Source organism: Scomber scombrus, chromosome 13, assembly GCF_963691925.1.
Source record: "Scomber scombrus chromosome 13, fScoSco1.1, whole genome shotgun sequence".
Taxonomy (NCBI): domain Eukaryota; kingdom Metazoa; phylum Chordata; class Actinopteri; order Scombriformes; family Scombridae; genus Scomber; species Scomber scombrus.
The window spans coordinates 13,615,784-13,640,598 of NC_084982.1; the positions used below are offsets into that span (position 1 = coordinate 13,615,784).

The following is a 24,815-nucleotide window of genomic DNA, read 5'->3' on the forward strand; positions in this document are numbered from 1 at the left end:
GATTTTCCTCCAGGTCCTCTTTGAGAGTTGGGCTTTTGATTTCTCAGATTTACCTCATGATGCATTTGTACACACATTAAACTTCTGCCTGCTACACTGCCATACTTAATGTTGCCTTAAACTGTGTAGTCCACTTGATATTTAGCTCTCTGATGTATTCTGTCATGATGCCATCTGACCTGAAGGTCAAGCAAGGCATGTTTTGAGCCAAATGGCTGTTAAGTCATTAACAATTACCTCTTTAACATGTTTTTTGTGTTCAGATAATATATGAAAGGCTCATCTCCTTTGTGGCCTGACCTTGTGGGAGTTGTCTTTCACAGTAAGACTTAATTAATCTCTTAATTAACCTATTGATTGCCTTCACTTTCACAGTTACAGTGCTTTACAGTATACATGGCTGCAGGAGGGAATTCACTGTTTCGTAATTGGGCAGGTGGTGGGAGTTACACATGCAGATATTAGTTTTCCCTTAGTTTATTTGCTGCAAATGTCAAAATGAAATATAGTAATTTTTGAAAATGGTTACATGCAGATCATCAGGTACTCAATTGATGAAATAAAAAAAAGAAAATAGAAGAAAATACTTAATATTAACATTCAAGTGGTTGTTTGGAAGAGTGGGATTCATTTCATTCTTGAATATCTCCTATGGTCATATGGTAATAGGAGTTTAACATGCATTATTCAGTTCCTCAGTCTGCCTTTATCTAACTAAACTAAACTTGGATTCTCTGCCTAAATGTGAAGTGATGCATCCTCCCCCTGAGTGACAGTAATCCCCCGCTCTGGAAGGGTCTAGTTGTGGAGCCTAATCTCAGCATGGGTCCAAAATTTGAAGGCTTCTGAAAGGGTTTCAGGCAGATGAGGGGAAAAAAGAGGCCAATCTTTTTGGTAATTCCAGCTGCCTTAAAACCCCCTCTTGCCCTCTGCTTATTTTAATGATTCTCCAAGTTCAACTCAGGCATGAAAGAATTTTGTGATGTTTTGCATCAGTGTATGTTTAACATAATAGCGTGACTTGGTGTTTGCGGGCATGCTGACATGTTTGTTTGCATCTCTGCTGCTGCTGCTGCTTCTTTACTATCCCCACTAACAATGCAAACCCACAACTCTTAGATGTATCCTCTGATTTATGATGCTCTGACTAACAGGGGGAGGTCCCTGTTCAGAGCTCTGCACCATTATTCACCAGCACAACGGTTACTACAGGACACTTAATTATTCTTTATGCAAAAGAAACATGTATCTAGCAGCAGCAGACTCCTAGGAGTGCAGGCAAGCAAAGTGGGGGGAAAAATGTGTCTGAGAAGGGAGGAGGAGGTGGCTGCAGTGGCTGTTGAGGGTGTCTACCTCTATCTAAGCCTCAACCCCTATTGAATCCTGGGGACATTATTTTCATGGTTGTCCTTTCGGGGCCTGGAGGCTGTACTGCTGTGACAGAATGAGTCTGACAGCTGTGGCAGCCCACTTTTCCATTCATTTTAGTTTTTTACAGTTTAGGATTTAAAAAAAAAAACAAAGGAGTAAAGAGCAGGAGGAGTCTTGATACTTAATTATTTAATCACTTATTAAATATCCTAAAACCATAACTCACCTTTTTCACTGGCTCTGTGTTTTTTTTTCCTCTAAGTATAATGACAGTAAAGCTGTCCTAATTATGAGCACACGCTACTACAAACATATGCGTGGTCACACATCCGTATGTGCTGTGAGAGCGTGCAGGTAATTTGACAGGATTATCAGTGGGTTTGCCTCCCTCCACCGTTCTCTGTTTGTCAGCTTCCCACTGTAGTCGAGTCACCCTGGGAACCTCTGCGGCACATGACCTGAATCTCAATGAGGTTTAGCTGCCACTGACCTCTCTGTCCTACCCTTCCCTTACAGTGTATATACCTGCTCATACACACACACACATACACACCCTCTTACACTTGCACATGCCACAACACATGCAAAGATGCCTACATGTTCTGTAAGGTATTTTAAATAGCTGTGCTTTTGCTTGATTACAACACAACCCAGGCGGTCATATATGTTTTTTTAATAACAACATCAGGAGGATACAGTGTGGGAATGTATCTGCCTGCTACTGTACTGCAAGCAGTTCTGTAATCTTAGCCCAGCAGAAGAGCCTGAAGAGGTTAAGTGTCCAAAATCATTCCTTTAGTTTGCCTCTGCTACTGCAATGCAGAAGTTTTCACCAGTGCAAACTGCATCTCCTCTAGTCAGCTTTTAGCTTCTAAAAGTCAATCCGAGAATGTGTTTGGTATCACTTCATAAATCAACACTTCAATATTTTGCTAAGCCTATTTGCTGTCTTATCAGAAAAGCACTGCAGAAAGTGGGATCTCCAAAAGTGACCTTTTCGCACTTCTCCATTTGCTTATTCCCTTCTTTAAATCACACAGTCTCTTTCATCTTTGACCACGATCAGCTTCCTGTGATGTGGCTGAATATCACCACTGAAAACCTCCCACTGTGAGATGACTGCTCCATTATCTGTCAAGGTATAACAGAACCTGCGGGGCCGCCGGACCCAAGATAGATGAAAACACAAAATTACAATCAAGCTGTTAAACCCTTAAATCCCTGCTGATATCCAGTCCAACAGGGGTTGTGCCATTGGCCCGAAGGCCATCATTAACTCCTTCAGTGGGCTACTACAAAGACCCAGCCAGGCACGATTCCCTTTGTTCTGCTTGCCTATCTGGAGCCTAAAGGCATTGGCAGTCTGTTTACCATCCATGCCACCCACCCCCCACACACACAGCAGAGATTTGGTAAACACTGCCTGGCTTGGCTCATTGTGGGTGAAGTGGACCATACCAACAATTCCTGGAGGGGAACACAAACCTACTTTACACCTGACCTTTATATTTTTTGCTGACAGGAGCTAACTAACAATACATGGAGGTTGAGGGGGGCGGGGGTTATTTGGTCTACCCTGAAGTGGAAACATCGCTGTCATCTTTATTTAGCCTTCTGTTATCAGCCAGAGCATGTGGAGGACAGTGTAGTGATGCGAACATGCTAGGGCTCGTACACATGTAAACAGTTGTAGCATCATGAGCCTATGGTGAAACCTAATGAGCCCAGACAGACCGTTCTTGGATGTCTGACCTGGAACTGAGAACGCTGAATCAGGATGCATCGTCTCACTCTGGATTTGGCCGCTCCTTTGCAAACTACATTTTCTTGGCATTGTGGATGATGAAAGAAATGTCAGCTGCTGAGCGTGGCGTTTCCTTGAGACTGTAACCTTTCTGCTGGGGTAGAGGCAGAGCAACATGTATGGCGAAGAAGCGTGTTTTTGGCTGCATGTCAGAGTGAACAAGTCTGCTTTGTGTGATTGTGTAACACAATTTTGTATTCACACCCAACAGTTTAATCATCCACAGGCAGATAAATATAATCAGATTTTACAGAATGCATTTTTTTACACGGTTGTCATGCTGGTAATGAAAACAGAGTTTCGTATTGATTGTGGTAGTGCAGTTTAGAGTCTATGGAATAGAAATGGAATTGAAATGGTTGGTTACTCTAGAATTTGGTCCAGTCTGCTTTGGATGGATGGATAACCATGAAAATTGGTAGATTTCCCACATAGCAATTGTAATTACTTTTTCAACATATTTTCATCTGGTGCCATCATATGTTTAAAATTTGTGTTTGTCCAATACTTTGGTTTATAACAAAATATGTTTTGTCATATAAATATGGCAAAAATATTTATGGGGGAAAAATTCCTTTCTCATTAGCCTTAGCTGTACTTTGTGTTTAGTGCTAATTAGCCAATATTAGCATGCTAACATAATTAACTATCACTGAATATGGTAAACATTTTACCTCCTAAACATTAGTGTTGTAACCTGAGTAAGTTAACAAGCTGACATTAGTGTTTATCTCAAAGCAATGCTGTGCCTCACATATCTGCTAGCCTGGCTGTTTATTCTTAGCATGTTTTTGTTCATAGCATTTGGCAGTTAATTTAGCAAAGAAACTAATGGTAGTATCATACAACTGCTAGCCCTTACCAGTGTTGGGAAAGTTCACTTTCTACATGAACTAGTTCAGTTCATAGTTCACACATTTTAAAATGAACTAGTTCAGTTCATAGTTCATAATTCCAAATTATGAACTAAGTTCACAGCTCCAAAAAATGAACTAGTTCAGTTCTTTTTTTCAATACGTTGCGAACTATACTCTTTTAAAACTGTTGCCACAGCCAGCAATTATTTCATTAGTTGACGTATGGAGCAGTGCGACACTGGCTGCCTTTGCCTATGGTTGCCAGATAGCTCTACTCAACTGTGGCGCTCTCGGACTTTTTAGGCATAATCTGGCACAGACAAAGAAGTACACGCAACGGTTGGGCAACACTTATTGAACGAAATTTAAAAAGAGTGAACGTGACGTTCACGGACACCAGAATGAACGCGTTCATAGTATCGTTCATCAGGCAGAAATACCGTTCGTTCGTTCAAGTTCACCAAAATTATGAACGAGTTCATGAACTTTCGTTCAATGAACGCGTTCATGCACAACACTGGCCCTTACCATCATTGAAGTGTGCTATTTTGTGACACCCTGACTGTAAACTGGGATTACACAGCAAAGAAAAATGTACAGAAATAAGCTAGAACTATTTAGACATCTGAGACTTTAAATTAATGTAGTCTTCTGTAGCTGGCCAAGCGAACAGCCTGTACACATACTTTTTTGCTTTAGGTCTGGAGCTTTTGGCTCCTTGCGAGCAAATTAACATTTTCTGTTTCAACATGGCAATGCCTGTGTGCACAAAACAAGCTCCATCATTTGTATTTATTTATTTATTTATTTTTTCAGTTTGGGTGTGGCATAACTTGACTGGCCGTGTCAGTGTTCTAACCTCAGTCGCATTACCACAACACCTTTGATGTGAACTGAAGAGGTGTCTGTGAGCCAAGGCCTTATTGCCCAAAACAGTGCCATACCTCATTAGTGCTCTTGTGGCTGAATCGGAGCAAATCTTTGCAGACCAGTTCCAAAATCTTGTGGAAAACCTCACCCCAGAAGAGTGGAAGCTGTAATAGCCACATATTAATACTCATGGTATTGTAATGAGATGTTCATCAATCATGTATGGGATGTTTGGGTGTCCACATACTTGTCTCACGTCTTATGCATCTTATGCAGTATGTATTACCTCACCTGGAAGCATTTGAGTCCGTAATCGGGCCTAATGACCAGCTGTGTAAGACAAATTGCTCTTATGTCTTGCTCCATCATTATATTGTTGCAACAAGACTTCAGTGACTTTAGAGTGAGTACTGTGTTACATAGTGTCCTCTGAGAGCCTGCATTGTGACGACAGTCAATCTCAGCGACTTGTGCTTCATTAATGACAGCAGTCTTATTGTGTTGGCTACAGCAATGTGAAATGGCAGCACTATAACTCCAGTCTGCAACAGCTGCATTTAATCAAGCACTGCCCGGCTCTAATCAGCCTCTCCCTTACCCATCTCTGCTTGGCTCGTGGTCATTTTACACTGACAGCAGATTTATAAGGCTGGATATTAGAGTGCTCCAGTGAGACAGACACACTCTTTAGCCCTCACTGTACCCAGCTCACTTTTTTTTTTGCTGTTTCTGGAACCTCTACAGAGAAAACACAAGGTATAGAATTAATTAAGGGGCTTTCTCAGCTGCTGGCTGCAGAAGTCTATTAGGAAGCTGTGTGTGTGTGTGTGTGTGTGTGTGTGTGTGTGTGTGTGTGTGTGTGTGTGTGTGTGTGTGTGTGTGTGTGTGTGTGTGTGTGTGTGTGTGTGTGTGTGTGTGTGTGTGTGTGTGTGTGTGTGTGTGTGTGTGTGTGTGTGTGAAGGGTATGTTTATTTTCCCTCCAGCCTCCTTGAGGACTCCCTCATCAGCTCCATCACCATATGGAAACAGCTGGTCCTCTGTGGTAGGATGCCCTCTGCTCTGCGTGAGGCAGCCTGGAGAGAGATAGTAGCGCTTCACACAGGAAGGACTGTCACAGGGAGGAGCAGTGAAAGGAGGGGGGAGCTTGTTTGGGCAAGATTATGGATTCAGTTGTGGAAGTGTAAACCCTCTCACTAAGCTGGTAGAGCTTAAGTTTTTATTCTCTAAGCGTTAATAGGAACACAGACAGTGTCATGCTTTGCCTTTAAAACACTGCATAGATTCACAGACAGGCAAACCCTTTATTGGGTAGGATGTTAACTCACCTTAGCTGTATGACGGGGATTCTTGAAGTAGCTTGTGCCATAGCAAGCCGCTGTCTTTTTGTGTAGCAGTAGAGGAGACACGGCTCCCTAGAAACATACTCAGAAACAGCCCTGGATCATTATCCAAGCCAGGGGGAACTGCTACTATAAACACTCACATTCTGTAGCTGTGATATGCTCCGCACTGGTGCAAACCAGTCACGAGGCAGCAGCCAGGCAGAAACTCTCCCGTTGTGTGCCTGACAGAGCTCTGTGTGTCTTTTAAACCATTTGCAACAGAAGAAATGTTTTTTGGAAATCCCTGACATTTATTTGACCTTACATGGGAAAGTTTCTCTCCATCCAAAGATGTGGTGGCTTTTTTTTCTTAGTTTGTGTGTGGTCACATTGCAGGGGTTTGTCAGAAAGTGGGCGGTTAGGTCAGTCTTCAAAATGTTTGTGTGTACTGTATTTGGGGTGGGTGAGGACGGAGATAGTCAGGAGGTCTCTTACCCCATCCTGATACTGTAACAGCCTTAAAGGCCATCGGTCAATCATCACTGAGAGTCAATCATCACTGTGACAGAATGGTCATGAAGTCACAGATCAAAGACTGGGTCCATCCTGCCTTTAGCTGCGGCAGGTAGGAGGTGGGAGGATTTTGGTGATTGCTTTGAAGGCAGGATTGAATTTAGAGCTGTCATTTATTTGGGTGACTCTAGAGAGTTTGACAGGCTTGCACTAAGCATGAGCTCTGCATTTGTTCTGGCTGCTCTTCATCATTTGAAGTCCTGAATTTGCTTGTTTTATTAAATAAATGTCAGCCAATGATCAATTTAATAGCTCAGAACAAGATGTTCAGATTGAAAATAGAAACTAGTGTAGTTAACATGGACATTATCTTGTTTATTTTTATCCTTTTTATTCATAGAAAAGCCTCAGGCAAGGTGCTCGACCTGGTGTTCCGACATGGTGTGTCCTACGAGGTGAACCTTATGAGGGTGTATTGGGGGAGTTTCAGAATCATCAAAAGATGATGGTGAGTGAGGAAGAAAATGATAGAGAAATCTTATAAATGTCAGTATTTTGTATCGTTTAGACAATCTTCACATTGAATTTTTCTCTTTTCCATAGGTTTGGATAGACCATCAACCCCCCCCCCCTCCCCCCCCCCCCCCCCCAGCCCCCCCCCCCCCCCCCCCCCATTATCAAGCAGCTCAGACGTAAGTGTTTCAAAATGGTTTACTGTTACGTTTTCTTTTAACTGAGCTTTCTCCTTGAATGTTCTGGAGAAAATACATCAAATCAGTGAAAAGTAACTACACAGTATCCACTTTAAAGTGTCTCTCACTTTGAGAAATACACTTTGTAATTTTCAACCAGGCAACGTCCATTACAGTACATCTCTTTTTTGTTGTTACAAAATGAATCTATCCTGCACAGGACCGAAGCACACAATCCTGAGGTTCGCTGTGAAGTTCTTCCCTCCAGATCATGCCCAGCTAATGGAAGAGCTGACGAGGTGAGCTCCTTTCCACACAATTAAACCTCCTTCATCTCTATGTCTTCCAATTTGCGTTTGTCCGTGCGTTATAGTGTATATACAATAAGTCGGTGTAAATGACTTGAGCTGTGACTGAAAGCAATTGTGGAGGCATAAATGATACATGTGCACAGCTTCCCAAAAGGTTTATTCCCTTCGGAGCTATGCAATTCACATGTCACGGCTGCCATGTCTCTGATTTAGATCTCTGGAGATTAGTGTGGCGCTAATGATTTTCTGGTTTCTGTTTCCTCGTTCCAGAGTAGGCTCATGACTCGCAGTGCAGAAATATTAGACATACAGAAAGTCATGTTCCTCTGACACGGCTATATGCTGTTAAGTGTTCAAAAAGCTTGTGGATATTAGCAGTATATATATTTTAATTCTATAAACCAGCTTTTATTAAGACCATATTGCTTCCTGCTCTGGCTTGCTGCCAAGAGAGGTAGCAGTGTAACACATGATGTTCAGTTAATCTTCAATAAATTACTTCAGTTAATATAAAAAATGTGCACGTACGCCAACTTTTTGTGTGTCAAAGAAAATCTTGCATAACCATGGAGGATCCTGTGTATCCTGTATTTGATCAGAATTTCACTCATAGTTTTACTCTTGGTTGTTACATTTGAATGCAGTAGCACATGGTGTTCCTGAGCTGCTCCACACATTTTGAGTCTGTGAAAACCGTCTTTGTTTGTTTCCAGGTACCTGTTTGCCCTCCAGATCAAACAGGATGTTTCTTGTGGACGTCTGACCTGCAATGACAGTAGTGCTGCGCTGATGGTCTCCAACATTATCCAGTGTAAGTCCTATGACTCATGACTGTTTCCTCATTTAGCTCAAGAGACCAAAGAGTCAACTGATCAGATAAGTGTCACAGAGCTTAGCATCAAACATTGTCATATAGCACACTGCGCGCTGTTGCAAATTGATTATCTCTGTGTTACTATGGATACCTTTCAGCCGGATGCCTGAACATAATCTTGTAGAACTGCTTCAGAGCAACCACACACACCATGGTGCATTTTCATAACCTGACATTTCTGTTACCATGGGAGCTGTCCCAATAGTGATCAAAGACGACTGGCACACTGATGGAGATGATATAAATTTTGTGTCTGCATATACAATAGACATGCAAATAAGAGCAATTCTTATCACAAAAAACACCATATTTGGTAATATCTTGTGGAAGAACACATTTTTACGTCAAGTTATCACATTGTTTTTATTCCAATAACAGCAATAACATGTACCTTTTCCTTTCTCATTTTTCAGCTGAGATTGGGGACTTTGAGGAGAGCCAGTGCCGGTCACACCTCCTCAATAATAACTACATCCCAGAACAAATGCCTCTGATTGATAAGATAATGGAGTTTCACTCAAAGCATATGTGAGTTGGCTGCTCTTAAATCAAGACTGTGTCCTGTGCTGATCTATAAATAAGACATTCCTGGGATCCTGTAGTAGTTGGTTTTTAGCTGTATTCATAAGGTCACTGAAGCCATGGCTGACACAGATTATTGTTTCCTCTTTTTCCATGAACAAGAAAAGTTGTTTCAACCTTGTATATGTCCCGGAGGGGAAGTTTTATTATACAGGTGACCCATTCAGGAAAGCAACAATCGCATGAATGGGTTCTTTCTCAGAGTGCCACTTGCACTTCTTTATATCGACTTTAAAAAAGCTAGTCTTTGTGTACTCTGTCACACCTTCTGTATCTAGGAGTGGATGTGAGTTTGTCTACTACTCTATCAACAAAAGGTTGTGTTTCTCCCGACCAATTACTGAAATCTTCCTCCAAGCCAACAAATGGCTGATAACATGCGTTTTTAACCTACTCTGACAACTGCTGTTTTAGTCTGTTCTCAGCTGTTTAAAGCAAATAGTTGTGTAAAGTTAAGTTTGTTATTGAACATATCAGTCATTATTTTTCCAAGTATCTGCCTTTAGTTTAACAGCTGTGTGTTTTTGGGAGCACATTAAGGGAACCCTTCCTGATCTCCTCCCACCATGTTCCCTCAAAATATCCTCATCAGTGCACAGGTGTGAGTGCAAGCCAAAGCTTTGCCAACCCTTGTCTCATCTCTATGTTACAGTGGACTGTACCAAAGACACAGTGGACAAACAGTGGGCGGCTGCTACATGAAAAGAGCGCCATTAGATATGACTGCTCTCTTTGACTTGCTCTCCCCCAACCCTACCCCCTTCCCCTCCTCTCCTCCCTTTAAGGCTTTCTTACTGTAGTTGATAACTGTAGCTGCAGTGCTGCTGGCTGGGTGCCATGCTAAATTAAATCTCTTATTAAGTGCCACATACAGGAAACAGGAAGGCTTATCCAGCGATAAGAATTCACAAAGTTAGTTAGCTTTTGCCACCCCTCCCCAACCTTCCACCCCCACTCCAAAAGCTCAGATAAATAAGAGAATCCTGTATCCACTCGGACATGCCTCATTTCACCTCAATTTCTGAGACACACAGCAGGATGATGAGCCAAGATTTAATTTATTTGTCTAAAATTGGCTGAAAGGATAATGAAGGCTGCAGTTTGCACCGGGCAAGTCAAAGTGCTAAAATCTGGAAGTAAAATTAGCCCTTTTTTGCTCTGTTTTAATTCACTGCTGCTTAGTCCACTATAGTCTTTTGCTGAACACAAACACCTTTTTCACAATACAAATATATGGATTAAATTATGTGGCCGATGATGATATGTTTTTACGTTTTTTGACAACAATGGAGGCTAGTGACACAGAACAGACAATACCCGTTTTAAATGAATGACGTGTTGGTTTTGATTAATTGTTGGTTTGGATCTTTTTATGGGATTTGTTGACAATAAGTAAAATATAAAATATCCCCAGGCTTATCATTTAAGTTATTACTGTTATGTTTTGTTTTTTCTAGAGGTCAAACACCAGCAGAATCAGACTATCAGTTACTAGAAGTGGCACGCAAACTAGAGATGTATGGGATTCGCCTCCACCCTGCCAAGGACCGTGAAGGCACGAGGCTGAGCCTTGCTGTGGCACACACAGGTGTCCTGGTCTTTCAGGTTAGTCACACTAGTTTGTGGGGCAACACTGTATTTGATGATGGTTGATGAAAGAATCAAGTGTTTTTAAAGCCTGAGTTAAAGTTACATTTTTTATCATTGCAGGGACACACAAAGATAAACGCCTTCAATTGGTCTAAAGTGCGTAAACTGAGCTTCAAGAGGAAACGTTTCCTCATCAAGCTGAGGCCAGACTTAAATGTAAGTTAACTTACTGAAACATACTGTGTAAAATACAGAACCTATCAGTAGTTGTTGTTATAAGTTATGTCTTTATGTGTGCCCCAGAGTTCATATCAGGACACGCTGGAGTTTCTGATGGCCAGCAGGGACTGCTGTAAAGTCTTCTGGAAGATCTGTGTCGAATACCACGCCTTCTTTCGCCTATTTGAGGAACCTAAGGCGAAGCCCAAGCCTGTGCTGTTCACACGAGGATCCTCCTTCAGATTCAGGTAGTGAGTGCTTGCATTTTGAAGCTGCTGCCAGTCTTCCAGGACTGCAGTCACAGCAGCTTCTGCTCATCACATTAACAGTGTAGTACAGCTCTGGCCCAATAACTCATCATTGTCTCTCCTGTACTTGTCTCTTCAGTGGTCGTACACAGAAGCAGGTGATTGATTATGTGAAGGAGTCTGAGTTTAAAAAGATCCCATTTGAAAGGTAAAGGGCTCCACAAACGTTTGACATATTTGGTGTAGGAGTAGGTACACGTAGTGTATAACACTGACCTTCAACATCCTGTCTGCCAGGAAACACAGTCGGGTCCAACACAACAGTCGGGTCCAACACAATGTCCGTCTGTCGCCTTTGCCTTCACCACGCCACCATGAAGTGCCAACAGAAGTGAGTGTCTCAGTCTTTGAGTACAGTTAGCTGCATATGGCTCGCATCAGATTATGCATGTAATTGTGATCATATCATTAATGGTATCCTGTGGAGCTGTCTTACACACAGTTATTTCACATGGAAAGTTATCAAAGGCCATTGTGTTTTTTATGTATTTTAAAATCTGCATTGTTCAATAGATTACACTTTTTTGTAATTCCTGGTCATATTTTTTGTACATAATTTTATTGTAATATGTTATTGGAACAGGAAGGGAAAATCTAAAGAAGAACTGTTCATATATTTCTTTATTTATATTAGGAGACTGTTCAACTTTCCCCTGGGATTCAAAGCAGGCTCAGATCTTGGCAGTTTGCGCTACAGGAGAGTTCCTGAGCCTGCCAAGGTGTACAAACAAACATGTAAAACCATCTGTTAGAGCCCTCTTCAGAGAGGGCTTCATACTTCTTGTCACTCTGCTTGGTGCACATTCGGGTTCCTTGTTGCATTAAAGGGGTTGGACATTGGTATGTCAACTTGTATATCTGATTTACATCCATGTTTAAATTGGCCAGCAGCCTTCTTCCTCCCTGCCTTTTACAAGTATAGTATAGATACATTTATTGGCACATTATCACCACTAACTGTCGATAAAGAAACCAGCAGGAATAGGTATTTGTGCCAGCCCTGTACAGAAATGTGTACATGCACATATGGTACTAGAGCATAGGATACAAACCTGACCATCAAAACAGTGCGTCATGGTCCCACAGGGGTCAAAAACTTCACAGGGTTCCTTTATGTAAAAATACTAGCTTTTAATTACCATTGGTAATTGAACTGAACATAATCACTAATAAAATGTACACTGAATGCTTGGATTATCTGCTTCTTTCTGTCAGAGTGGTGCTCCTGGGGACAGAGTTGACTCTCCTCCTCGGCGTCCTTGGAAGGAGTCAGTGCTGGTGAGTGCAGAAGACCCTTCTGCATCGCGGACAACGAGGGCAAGCCCGTCTCAGAGAAATGGCCATGAGGACAGAACGGGGTCTGTGTCCAGGACCGAGGAGACAAGAGGCTCAACACGGCAGGCCCACACAGAACATCTAAATACAGGTCCAGCATCTCGGGCTGCTAAAAGCAGCAGCTCTTCTATCCCCCACTTTGACTGCACTGATGTAGATAGTGAATATAATATGGGCAGGGACCAGGCTAGTTGGTCGAATCCCAGCTATAGGGATCAGGCCATGCTTTGCCGTGGGTCTGGCTCTGGCTCTGGCTCTGGGAGCATAAATGAGGCCACGAAGGCCCAGCAGGAGCACTATCTGGGTAGGATGTTGTACAGGGACTTCCCTTCCTCCTCAAAACCATCACTCAGCATGAGCCATGAGTCCGCCAAGCTGTCATTCCAAAGGTCACACCCAAGTCCTCTTCATAGCACTATGGTGGATGTCAGTGGTCATAGTAGAGAAAGGCATAGCAGCAGGCCTCAGATAGTCCCACAGATGAGTGTTTCCACCAGTCCTGCCACGGACTCCTTCCATCAAGCTAGACCCCTCAGTCACGCTGAGCAGAATGGCTACTGCTCTGTTCCCCCTCATTTTGACGAGGGTAGGTACTCCCCTATCCCAAGCCACTCTCCTCAATTACAGAAGCTCCACAAAGTGCGTCACCATTCTGACACAGACCCAAACCAGGGAACATCTTCGCCAGGCCAAGGATCGCGTCCTGTCCTGTCTCGGGCTGAACGTATGGCTGCTCTTGAGCGCCGTATGGTAGCAAACGGCCTCTCAGCCCCGGGCAGGACCAGATCCAATCAAGGGAAGAAACGCTTAGGGCAGGCTGGTGGCACACATCTGGGAGCAGTTCAAATGCATGATTGCTCTACCACAAGTGGTTCAGAGTCCAGTGAGTCTGAGGTGGAAACCAACAGGGGCAACTGCAGCAGCCTGCTCATGTTTGGCAATCCAGTGGAGGCCAAATCCAATTCCCCTATACCTAGAAACAAGTTTTCCTTTGGCAGCCTCCAGTTGGATGAGGAGGCAGATGAGGACAGATGCCATGCCTTCAGTGACGAGGAAGATGGACAGATATTCAGCTGTTAGTGCACAGAAACCTTCTCCGCTAGAGAGTTTGAAAAGGTTTTTCTGGGTCAGGATGGTGCAATCTGGAAAAAAGTGTCCATTTAGGTGACAGATTATTTCTGTCAGGGGAGTACTCAACTCTCCACATTCCTACCAAAGCACAGGCTGAGTCTAGCTTAAATCTCTCTTTCATTGGGAGGTGCTTCCCTTTGCAAGACTGCATAAAGGAAGGAATTTGTTGAGGGTATTATCATTTGTCGAGGGGCTTTACCTTTCAGCCTCCCAGTTCTTTGATTGTATTAACATGTCCCTGCATATCAACACAAGTGCCATGTTAGGATTTAACATTTAACAGCTACTGTAGTAATTAAAACACTACAGCGATGGCAGAGAATTAGTGGCTCTGCTTTTGCAACTTTAAAACCTGAGGATGATTAAAAGAGAAATTATCATTCCAGTTGCACTTTTTCACACATTATTTGAGTTTGCTGGACTGAAGTCTACAACACTGTTTGTAGAGTAAATGCTTGGTTCATGGTCTATGTCTAATATGCCTTATGACTTCCAATAGGGAAATAAACCTACAGTATCATCCTATAGTTGTCCATAGACATAGACAAAGGTTTTTATCTTGATCTTCTGTTGTCTTCAAAGACCTGTGGATGTTTAATTGTGGCAGTAATAATAATCCTGTTGTCTTCTTGTTGGCATCTGACTTGTGACTCAGAGTAGTATGTCCTGTGTAAAGTATTTTATATCGGAGTGGAAACAAATCCATATGCTGCAAATACCAATTTTGAGCATTTGATTGGTATTCAATATTGTTTATGTTTACAGTAGTCTCTGCTCTTTTCTTACTTGAAACAGAAACACCAGTTACCTGTCATGTTTTAGTCACAAACATGGTAGGAATAGACAATAAATACAACAGTAGGACTTCATGTAACTCCACGATATGTTTGTGAATATCATAGAATTGCATTAAAGAGCAGCCGTGGCATGGTCAGACTGGGGTGAATGGAAAAGGATGTTTCAGAGGTAGTTTAGCCTCTCAACAACAATTTATTGCTCTTGCGCTCTCTATTGACATGCCCCTCTGCACTTGACTGATGCTCGAGTATCTCTGGCAATCTGGGTAATTTGGTATCATCCTCACAAAGTCCTCTTACAGCTATGATGTCCACACATTTATTTGTTTCCAAATATTGCCAAGTATGCAATCGTTTTAGCAAAATAGCACTGCACTTTCATATTTTTTAGTCCCCTTTTCAGTTTTGTTTTGCACTTCTGTCCTCTTGTTTGTGTTGTTTCATCGTTTGAGAAAGTGATGATCTCTATGTCAAATTTCTGTTCTTTCTGTTTCTTTGTCCCATGTAAACACTTGTCTGTCAGCATGAAACTGTCATATATATCTTGTCTTGTTTTTCTTTCAAGCTGCAATTGCATGTAAACCTGTTCTGTCGCTCAATATCTGTGGTGGTGGGTGAGTGGGTGGGTGGGTGTGTGTGGGTGGGGCAGATAACCAGCAACTGGGTTTCCATTGCTGCAGTGATCCAGCTAACGGTTAATAATTCCAGACGAGAGACCAGGATGACAGGAGTTTTGTAATATGCAGGAAGACATAGTCAGGTTTTAGTATGCGCATTTGTGTGTGCGTGCGTGTGTGTGTATGTGTGAAAGGCAGTTTAAGGGCAACACCTCAAAGCACCAAATCTCTTGGCTCATCCATCAACGTCAGCTGCTTTTGCGGTGCTCCCAGACATTTTTAGCATTGACGTCACGCAGCATTTTTTTTTTTTTTTTTTTTTTTTGGGAGATTTTGTAGTTTATTTGTATATTTAAGTGGTTCCTGGATCGATAGCTAATCTTCAAAATACTTTTATAGTCCACATTGAATTTAGGATTAGATTAATAAATTATTAAACATGAAATCTAGGAGGGATACTTTATTTGTGAGAGTTACTGGATAAGTGCGAGGGGAACCCAGTCTGGTGCACAAAGTTCCCCCATAGACCTAGACCTAAAATTTTAGAGCAGATAGAAAATTAATAAAATTGTTAATTTAACTCCAATCCATCTAACATGAAACTATGTGGTGGGTTGACAAAAAGTCTCAGGTCTGTGGGTGAGATTTGTGTGTGTTTGCAACCACTGCTGCACTTACCAGGACTGAAGCCTGGTACACATCATGCTGTTCTGCTCTGGCTCTCTGCATGTACTGTATGTATTGTAATTTACAGTTAGGGCTCATCGTCACTTCACTGTGATTTCACAATTTCATACTATAGATGGTAGAATTCATGTTAGCAAATTCAAAGACATGCACCATGAGTAGGAACTGCAGCACATTAGTATACAGTATTTTTTACAGCTGACTGTGTCACTTACAAGTAAACTGAATGTAAAACTGATTAGTATTCATTGACTGAGTATTGTTTACTCATTACCAGCAATAACAGAATCAAAGTGTTACCAGGCTTTTTATTAAAATCGTAACATTTATAATGATCTTTTTTAAATTTAATTTTTGGCATAGTAGATATTGCATGAATTCTTATTATTGTCTCTCACTCAGTCTCTCATTTATTCACTCACTCCAGATGCTGACTGGACCTTTTTATGCTGCTTTTTTCCAGATTTATATTAACCTAACAATGTATATGTCACACTAGAGTCAATAAAGATGACCTTTATGAAGTGAGATTTCAGAATCTTCTTTTTGTGGCCCCAGCATTGTCGTTTGACTCCCTGTAGTATAGTGTTGTAGCATTGGTAGATCCTCTGAATGACTGTAGAAAGTTTTGCTACTTACCCTCATTTGTAGCAGTCTTGTAGTATTTGTTTGAGTTTGTGGTTTCCACTCCTTTCCTCTTAAGTGTAAAAAAGAGTTGAGCAGTTTCCAACCCGGAGTTGCACTGGTCTGTGTGTATGTAATCTGTGTTTTTGTGCTGACACACCAGACGACATCAGAGAGAGGTGGGCAAGTTTCTGCCAAGACATAGTAAGTAAGCTCAGTGGGCATTGAGGGTAAAGATGACACAAAGCAAGCTGTTCCTCTTGATCATCCTGCAGTATGTGTCTCAGCTTGTGTATTGATTGACGTTGCACAAAGGCTGTCAGACCTGTCTGGTCTATAGAGTGAGTCATGCTTGATTTTCCACTTTCTAAAGGCAAATCCCCAGTGGAACATCATTATGTTCTTTCTTGTGTGTCTGAGAAAGACTGAACCTGGGTCAGACAGCTTCTGTTAATAATTGTTTGGTAAAATCTTGCGCAGTGAGTAAAGGTTGTTGGATTATGACTCAAAGCTACATTAATTACTAACCAAAAATCACCACAATGTTTTTGAAATTGAACTTTGAAACCTTGACTGATTATGTACACTTGACTCCATTTGAATTCTAGAAGTAGTTGAATGCAAATGCTAAGACGATTTTAGCCCACATCTGGTATATTGTTTTCATGCATACTTGAATCACCTTTAACTTCTGGCTTCTTCTCCTCTCACTGCTGCTGCTACTTGACCCCCATGCAGGAGTGGTGTCCAACAGCCCTCATCTGTCCGCATCCTCTGGTCACTCGCACAGCATGGTCAATGGTCAGAAGTCACTGGATCTGTGCAGTCACAGTCCTGACGACCGGCAGCCTTCACCCCTCACCAGCCCTCTCCTCAATGACGCCTGTAGCGTTCGCACTGATGATGAAGACGAGGTTCGCAGGAAGGTTTGTTGCTTAATGAGGAGCCTTTGTTAGAAAAATCCAAAAAGTTATTACATTTTTTCAGTAGTTAAAGCTACTGTCATATGCTCAAAAACAACTGTGGACCTAGATTACCTGACCTAAATAATGCTCCACTGGAACCGAAGCTGAGTATTTCCCACTAAATCCACTCAATGAAATAGGCCAAAAGATAGGGCCAAAGAACAGGTGAAGCACCAAACACTAGTTAGACTTGCTTAAAACTGTAGTTGGATAGTTCAGTTGCTCTCACTCAGTGTCCTCTCTTTGTTATTATACCTTTGCAGAGGTTTCCAACAGATCGGGCCTACTTCATTGCAAAGGAGCTGCTGACCACCGAAAGGACGTATCTGAAGGACCTGGAGGTGGTGACTGTGGTAAGACAGACCAAGTTCCCTCGCTAACACGTTGCTGTACTGTTTGTTGTCTCCTGCGATGTCCTTTGGGGAGAAAACATTGATTATTCCGGTTAGCTGCTCCATCACAGAGCGCCCGCCAAAACACAGGCAGGCAGTGACACAGGAATAAATAAATTTTTTATTCATTCACTACGCTCGTGCTCTGAAATGCATTTATCTCTCTCACTTAAGGCCGTGAATACTAAACTGTGTTTGTGTTTAAAGATGGATACAGCTGCATGTTCCCTCTGCTTGAGACTCCCTGTTTCAGTCTGCTCCTTTTTAGATTTCAGTGGCAGGGTACAAGCATATGGACATCATTTAATTTGATCATATCTCAATGGAAATGCAGCAGAAAACAGGATATTAAATGGATATTAAATGTACGGCACCACTCCTTCAACTGCAAACGAGGAGGATGTGCTGAAGAGGCGGAGCTGCTGTTGTCTGAATTGGGGTATGCATGTGGAGAAAATGCATCACTCCTTTCTCGCTGACCATTTTAAAAGCTGCAGCCTTTTTCATCTTGTAATTTTCAGAGAAGCCTTTAACACATCTCATAAATATTTGGGTTGGCTCTCGTCCTTGTTCTTTTTTCAGCTGTGCGTGCTGCCTTCCTTCCCGTACACTGGCTGCTGCTGGTGAAGTCATCTGAACAACAGCTGGTACCCCCCCGGCCTTCTTCTCAAGCCCTTCTAGAAACACTCACTTTTCTTAAAACCCACTTCCCTTTCCCATCACGTCACTTTAATAAGGCCTTTTTCTGTCTGCTGTGCCCAGATGCACAACATGCAGCGTTTGGTTTTAATCTAACTTAATGAAACAACAGTGTTAAGAATGATTGGCTATTGATTCTTCCATTCATCCTAGGGCAATTAAAAGATTTAAGACACATTGCAAGGCTGAAGTGCAACAGCAGAAACACAGACAGAAGGCTTTTGGAGGCATCCTGGGAAAATCTGCATTAGCATAGCATTGATCATTGAGTATTTCTACAATCTTGATCAGCCTGAACAACCCTGTACAAACTTGAGACCAGAAAAATCTGGACTTGAGTTACCTGCTTTCATCAAGAGCTAACATTGGACTCCAGGTTAATACTCAATTTGTTCATTTTTAAAGTTTTTCATTCTTACCACATCCAAGTAACTGGTCAATTTGTTCTGAACCAGAAAATACCTCTGGCATCGCTTTTGGTAATTGTGGAATCACAGTGTCCCTTTCGTGTCAGAGTGGAGAGACTGTGGACTCTCAAAGTCATCAAAGACCGACTGAAAGATTCAAAGATGTCATCTCTGGTTTCTAAATTTACCCAAGAGATGTTCACGGTTCATAATTCTCTGAGTTGCACCATGTTAAATTGCTCATGTGTTCACTATATTTTTCTATTTGTGATCTCAGTCTTTTCAGAGTGCTGTAGGGCAGGATGAGGCGACTCCAGACTCTCTGAAGAACACAATCCTGTCCACCTTCGAGCCTCTGCACAAGTTCCACACAGGCTTTCTCAGGGAGGTGGAGCAGCGGCTAGCTCTGTGGTGAGACTCCCTGCAGGGTTTTGAACACATCCAGTGATGTGTTAGTTTGGTTTTGGTCCAATTTTTCACAACTTATACGCTCCTTTTTAATGAGTTTTTTTGGCATTTAGTCTGAGAGGGCAACTCAGTCCCTTAGATGACCTTAGGAGCTATTGTCTCCATGGCAACAGTCATGCTGCACCAAAGCCAGCCTTTTCTAGCCGGTGGGCTTCTTCTGTCTGATCTCCTTAATGATGCTGCGCTTTATCTAACACACACTGAATCACACATGCACACACATACAGACATGCAGGCAGCGATGCATAAGCCTCGTTAGGCTGTCAGAATTTACAGCCATACTACAGACATGAAGTATTTTTATTTCAAAACCCGTATCCAATTTAAAACTGAAAGTAATATAAGAGTCTACTCTGCTGATAGGAATTGCACTCAAATATGTATGCAAATCATCTAGCGCTGCATGTGTCTTTTTTTTATTTTGCATATTCAAATATTGGTAGTTACAGTATGTACCTTGTTGTTGTGGCAATGATTAGAAAGCTGTTTGTCATAGACGAGGTGAGGTGTGTTTTACAGACTGAGAAATGCTTCCATAAAGAACTGTTGATCTGCTGTTATCATGTTATACCAAATAATCAAATATTCTGAATGAATCCAGTTATGGCAGCCCATTACTCTTTCACCCTGTATGGGGAAAGATGTGCTCAAGGGAGACACCTGCTGGTGGATTTCCTTCCTAAGTTTAAAGACCTCTTACCAACGTTATTGGAATGTCTCTTGCTTGAGCTGACACTTTGTTGAATAATCAATAAGCTTTAAGTGCTTTTGTGTAGCTTAGTCAATTAACTCACTGTCTGCAATCGCTCTGTAAAGTTTTAGAGATAAAAACTACTGATGTTTATCTGCTTTAGGGAAGGACGTTCCAATGCTCACATCAAAGGAGACTACCAGCGCATTGGAGATGTCATGCTAAAGAACCTTCAAGGCTTGAAAGTGAGGCACTACTCTTTGTTGAATTCTACAGTGTATTTATAATTGCAGTAATGCACTGACACCCATATATGTGTGCCATTTTTCAACTTAAATCTGTCTATAGCCGCTGACAGCAAACCTGCATAAGCAGTCTGAAGTTTTGCTGGAGCTGGAGAAGGCATGCAGGGCGTCCCGCAAATTAGAGGGTCTCTGCAGGGATTTCGAGCTTCAAAAAGTCTGCTACATCCCCCTCAATGTCTTCATTCTGCGGCCTCTGCACCGCCTCATTCACTACAAACAGATCTTGGAGCGTCTGTGCAAACACTACCCAGCTACTCATGTGGACTTCAGAGACTGCAGAGGTAGCAGGCCCACGCTTTGTGTTTTCAAATATTTTTACTGTAGGTTTTCCAGTACAGCAGAATAATCTAAAACACATTATACTGTCTGTAGCTGCTCTGGCAGATGTGTCTGAGGTGGTGGACCAGCTCCAGGGAAGCTTAATCAAGATGGAGAACTTCCAGAAGCTTTTGGAGCTGAGGAAGGATTTGATTGGCCCTGACAATCTTGTTGTTCCTGGTCGGGTGAGTTTAAAGATTGAGGTTTTTAATACCATATTTGAATTTTCCAACATCTACTTGATATAACAATTTATTCCAGTACAGTTCAATATGCGTCTAATGAATGATGCATGTTTTCTCTTCTCTCAGGAGTTCATCAGGTTAGGCTGCCTCAGCAAACTGTCTGGAAAAGGCCTACAGCAACGAATGTTTTTCCTGGTAACTCCTCACTCTTTCAGATTAGGTTGTGTTATTGAACTAATTATTTAGCTGAGTGATCTCAGTAGAAAAAATAATCACGCTTTCATCATTTACAGCTATACATTACGCATAGTGTAGTGCAACTTCAAAAGTTCTTGTAGGGAAAAATAGCACATGCTTGCTCATTTATATTCACTGTTTGTTTCTTCAGGGACTTTCTAATCATTAATATTTCTATTACTTTATGTTCAAGTTTATATATTTTGTAGTTGCTATGACAAGTTGTTTGGTGTGAGAACAGACAGAAGCACATGTGCCCACTCAGAATTATTTACTTGCTTATATACAGTACATTAAGGTAATTTGAGCCTAAAAAAACTCATTGCCATTTGGTTTGTAAGACTGTCTATTTACATTTTTTTCTTTTCCTTTTTTGTCCCTTTCATCTCCTCTGCCTTTCTGGCAATAGTTCAATGACGTCATTTTGTACACGAGTCGAGGGATGACGGCAACCAATCAGTTCAAAATGCATGGGCAGCTGGCGCTCCATGGCATGACAGTAAGTATCTCTCGTTGGAGCACAAAGTGTTTGAAACGGCTGTCACCAGTTTGTCATTACTGAAAATAATCTGCACCAAATGGCTGAACTGCAGCCCTTTCAACATCTGCCCCCCCCCCCCCCCCCCCCCCCCCCCCCCCACACACACACACACACACACACACACACACACTTTCAGGCCAACCCTACGTTTCCTTCTCTCTCACTGTCTTTTCATCCTCCCTCCCTCATTCTCTCCTTTTCTGTCTATTTTGGTGCTCGCTGTCCTAGATACCGCTGCTCTCTAATGTTTTTTCTGTGTTCTTCTTCTAGATCAGAGAGAGTGAGGATGAGTGGGGTGTGCCTCATGCCTTCACATTGGTTGGACAGAGGCAGTCGGTGGTGGTAGCAGCGAGGTAAGAGCAGCAGTTTTCAACCCATGGAGGCTTTGTACCTGGATCTGAAATTAATTCAGGGTGACTATGTGCTTCCTCTGGAGGGTTTGGTGTGGAGTCATTTGAAAATTGTCAGACGTGCACTCTCTGCAGATGCCGTTAAGTCATCACAAATAATCACAGACTACTAGAAAATCATTTTTACACTTTTTTACTAACAAAAAGCAATAAATTACTTATTTTCCTGTCTTCAAACGAACATTTTGTTCATCCAGTTTCCATGAATGAGCAGATGGTGGCTTAGTGTTTTTTGGCAGGACACCTATACAAACATGGATCAAACACATGTTAAGAGAACAGTTTCTAACCATTCGGCTTTCCTGCTGTGACTGTTTTGCTCATGGGACGTTTTTTCTATTTGTGCACTTCTCCATGTAGTTCTTTGACCGAGATGGAGAACTGGATGGAGGACATAAAGGTGGCGATAGAGATGGCAAAAAACAGCAATGGGCCTTCATCTGACCTGCTAACCAGCAATCTGACTGACAACAGTAAGTTACTACACAAACCTACTGCTGAATATGATATGTACACTTTGTCACACCACAGGAAGTAGTGGTGAAACTGTTTGTTGTTCAGTCTAGGGGATTTTATTCCCACCTTACCTTATGGATGTGCCAGGTATTTACAGGCCACAACATACACTGAATGCCTTCACTTGCCAAAATCAAGAAAGAATGCAAACCTTACCTGAACCCAGATGAGCTTGATTTGTTACCCGCCCGCAGCATCACCTGATTTGGCCACACGCTCTTCTTGTTGTCAGTCATGCACTTAGCTCAGTGTTGGTTTCAGTTCATTTTGGTTAACAAGTAAACACAGACAGAAGCAAAACAAAACTTAAGGAATGAGGGTTATCATTCATCGTCCTTCAAGGTTGCACCAGAAAAGTGTTACGCTATCAGCAGCACACCGCTCTCTCTCCCTCTGGCATCTGCCCTCTTGAATGGATAAGACCCGCTCTCTTGATGTTTGGCAAACAATCAAGATGATAACCATGTTACTATGACAAACATTCATTTGTACTGCTGCCCTGAAAAAAGGATACAAATCTTTAAAAAAAATGTGAAACAGACTAATCCCTTCTGTAGCTTGATTTAATGCATTATAAGATGCTCACTGACAGGTTTGCATCGATCTGTGAATGATCTCACATTGTCTGTGTTTTAGCGCCTTCTCCCCTCATCATCCTGCTCATTGTCTAGCAGTAACAACCTCCTGACTTTCCCAGAATGCCCTGAGGAGTCCTCGGTGGAGGCGGAGTCTGAGGACGACATGACAGCATCACACACCTCCCTGGAGAGGCCCACCCCTCACCGTGGTAACACCATGGTGCACGTGTGCTGGCACAGGAACACCAGTGTGTCCATGGTGGACTTTAGCATAGCTATGGAGGTACCAGCCAAACCTCAACCTCAACCTCAGACCTGCCCCTCCCCTCCTGCCTTGTTGTTTTCTATTTCTGTTTATGAGTGTTTGCTGTATCTTAAATCACTGTAATAATCTCTCTGTGGGAACAGTATCCCACTCCCATCACTGTATCTATTTATTTCTAAGCTTAAATATGTACATTAACTATTGTGAGTTAATAGATGCAAAGAGGCTTTAAGGCCCATTATTCTCTTATTTCATTTTCTGTTTACTTGTATGTTTTAAAAAACCTTGTAACAATCAGTTCAAATAATATAGAAATGTGGCTGCAAATGTAATGCATGCTCTCTAGTCATTTTTTCTATTTTATTTCTCTATTATCTGAGCTCATCACAAAAGTACTTTTTTAAATTTAAAAATAGCAGCTTTTTGCAGCAGGAATTCAACAACTTTTGATTGCGTGTAGACATATAATCCAGCTGAAAATCAGTTGGTTTTTTTCAGTTTTTTAGATTTTCACTTACAAATTGTTAAAAACTGAGAATGATAGGCCTTAGGGGTTTTGCAGTCAGTCACTTTATACTAAAGCTATTAATTCTCTCCAGTTGCAAACTCTGTGACGATACTGTTCCCACCTTTCCTTCCTTTGGCTAACACTCCTTATCTTAACTCACAACTGTGGCTTTCCTGTGTGGTTTGTTCCTTTTTTCTTCCTCCCCTGCACTTGAAGTCTCTGATTGTCCGTATATAGAGAGGAGCAGTACGTAGATGTGCTAAAACGTCCTCATCTCCCACCACCAGAACTGATCCTGTTTTGGGATGTAGCTCTCTAGAACCCAGCCGTGCCCTGATCTAGTTCTGCTCTTCCTCTGTAGTTGTAACCACGTCCTCTTCACAGCTTTGCCTGGACACACTGCCGGCCTTCGTGTTTATCCCTGCTACTGCATGCCTGTGTTTCACCTACTCAGTCTTTGTGTTTCTGTCCTTCCCTCCTGTTTTTTCTCTCTCTCTCTCTCTGTCTCTCCCTCTCTTTTCCCCATGCGTCTGTGCGTTCCTCCGTGGTAGAGGACCCTAGTCCAGTCAGTGAGAATAAGGCCCCCTCGGTGGGGGCCCCCAGTGGCCAGGGACCAGTGCCTCTCTGTGTTATCTGCTGGTACCGTGTTCAGAGCCTCTGCTTTAGTGAATCCTGCAGGAGTCTAGAGGTAAAGGAGCTAGGCAGACAGGAGAGGCCCTGTGTGTGTGTGTTTACGAAGACGAGTTACAAAGTGCTTTAAAGAAATAAAACATGGAATTAAAGTTGCTGTGGTGCCTCATACTGTTCAGATTAGTTACCTCTTGAT

At 42.2% G+C, this 24,815-nt stretch overlaps 1 protein-coding gene across 1 annotated transcript in view; it reads left to right on the forward strand.

Annotated features, from left to right (window-relative positions):
• Positions 1–24,815, forward strand: part of LOC133992601 (FERM, ARHGEF and pleckstrin domain-containing protein 1-like) — a 50,196-nt gene that overhangs the window by 23,165 nt on the left and 2,216 nt on the right. Inside the window, exons 6-28 of the mRNA XM_062431286.1 lie at positions 7,193–7,245; positions 7,341–7,358; positions 7,405–7,429; positions 7,650–7,728; positions 8,454–8,551; positions 9,028–9,142; positions 10,654–10,801; positions 10,907–11,002; positions 11,090–11,253; positions 11,393–11,461; positions 11,551–11,644; positions 12,529–13,723; positions 17,246–17,430; positions 17,733–17,822; positions 19,245–19,378; positions 20,290–20,371; positions 20,475–20,712; positions 20,804–20,934; positions 21,061–21,129; positions 21,581–21,670; positions 21,983–22,065; positions 22,483–22,595; positions 23,336–23,499. Of these exons, the coding sequence (XP_062287270.1) occupies positions 7,193–7,245; positions 7,341–7,358; positions 7,405–7,429; positions 7,650–7,728; positions 8,454–8,551; positions 9,028–9,142; positions 10,654–10,801; positions 10,907–11,002; positions 11,090–11,253; positions 11,393–11,461; positions 11,551–11,644; positions 12,529–13,723; positions 17,246–17,430; positions 17,733–17,822; positions 19,245–19,378; positions 20,290–20,371; positions 20,475–20,712; positions 20,804–20,934; positions 21,061–21,129; positions 21,581–21,670; positions 21,983–22,065; positions 22,483–22,595; positions 23,336–23,499 (3,533 nt within the window). The remainder of the gene's footprint in view (positions 1–7,192; positions 7,246–7,340; positions 7,359–7,404; positions 7,430–7,649; positions 7,729–8,453; positions 8,552–9,027; positions 9,143–10,653; positions 10,802–10,906; positions 11,003–11,089; positions 11,254–11,392; positions 11,462–11,550; positions 11,645–12,528; positions 13,724–17,245; positions 17,431–17,732; positions 17,823–19,244; positions 19,379–20,289; positions 20,372–20,474; positions 20,713–20,803; positions 20,935–21,060; positions 21,130–21,580; positions 21,671–21,982; positions 22,066–22,482; positions 22,596–23,335; positions 23,500–24,815) is intronic.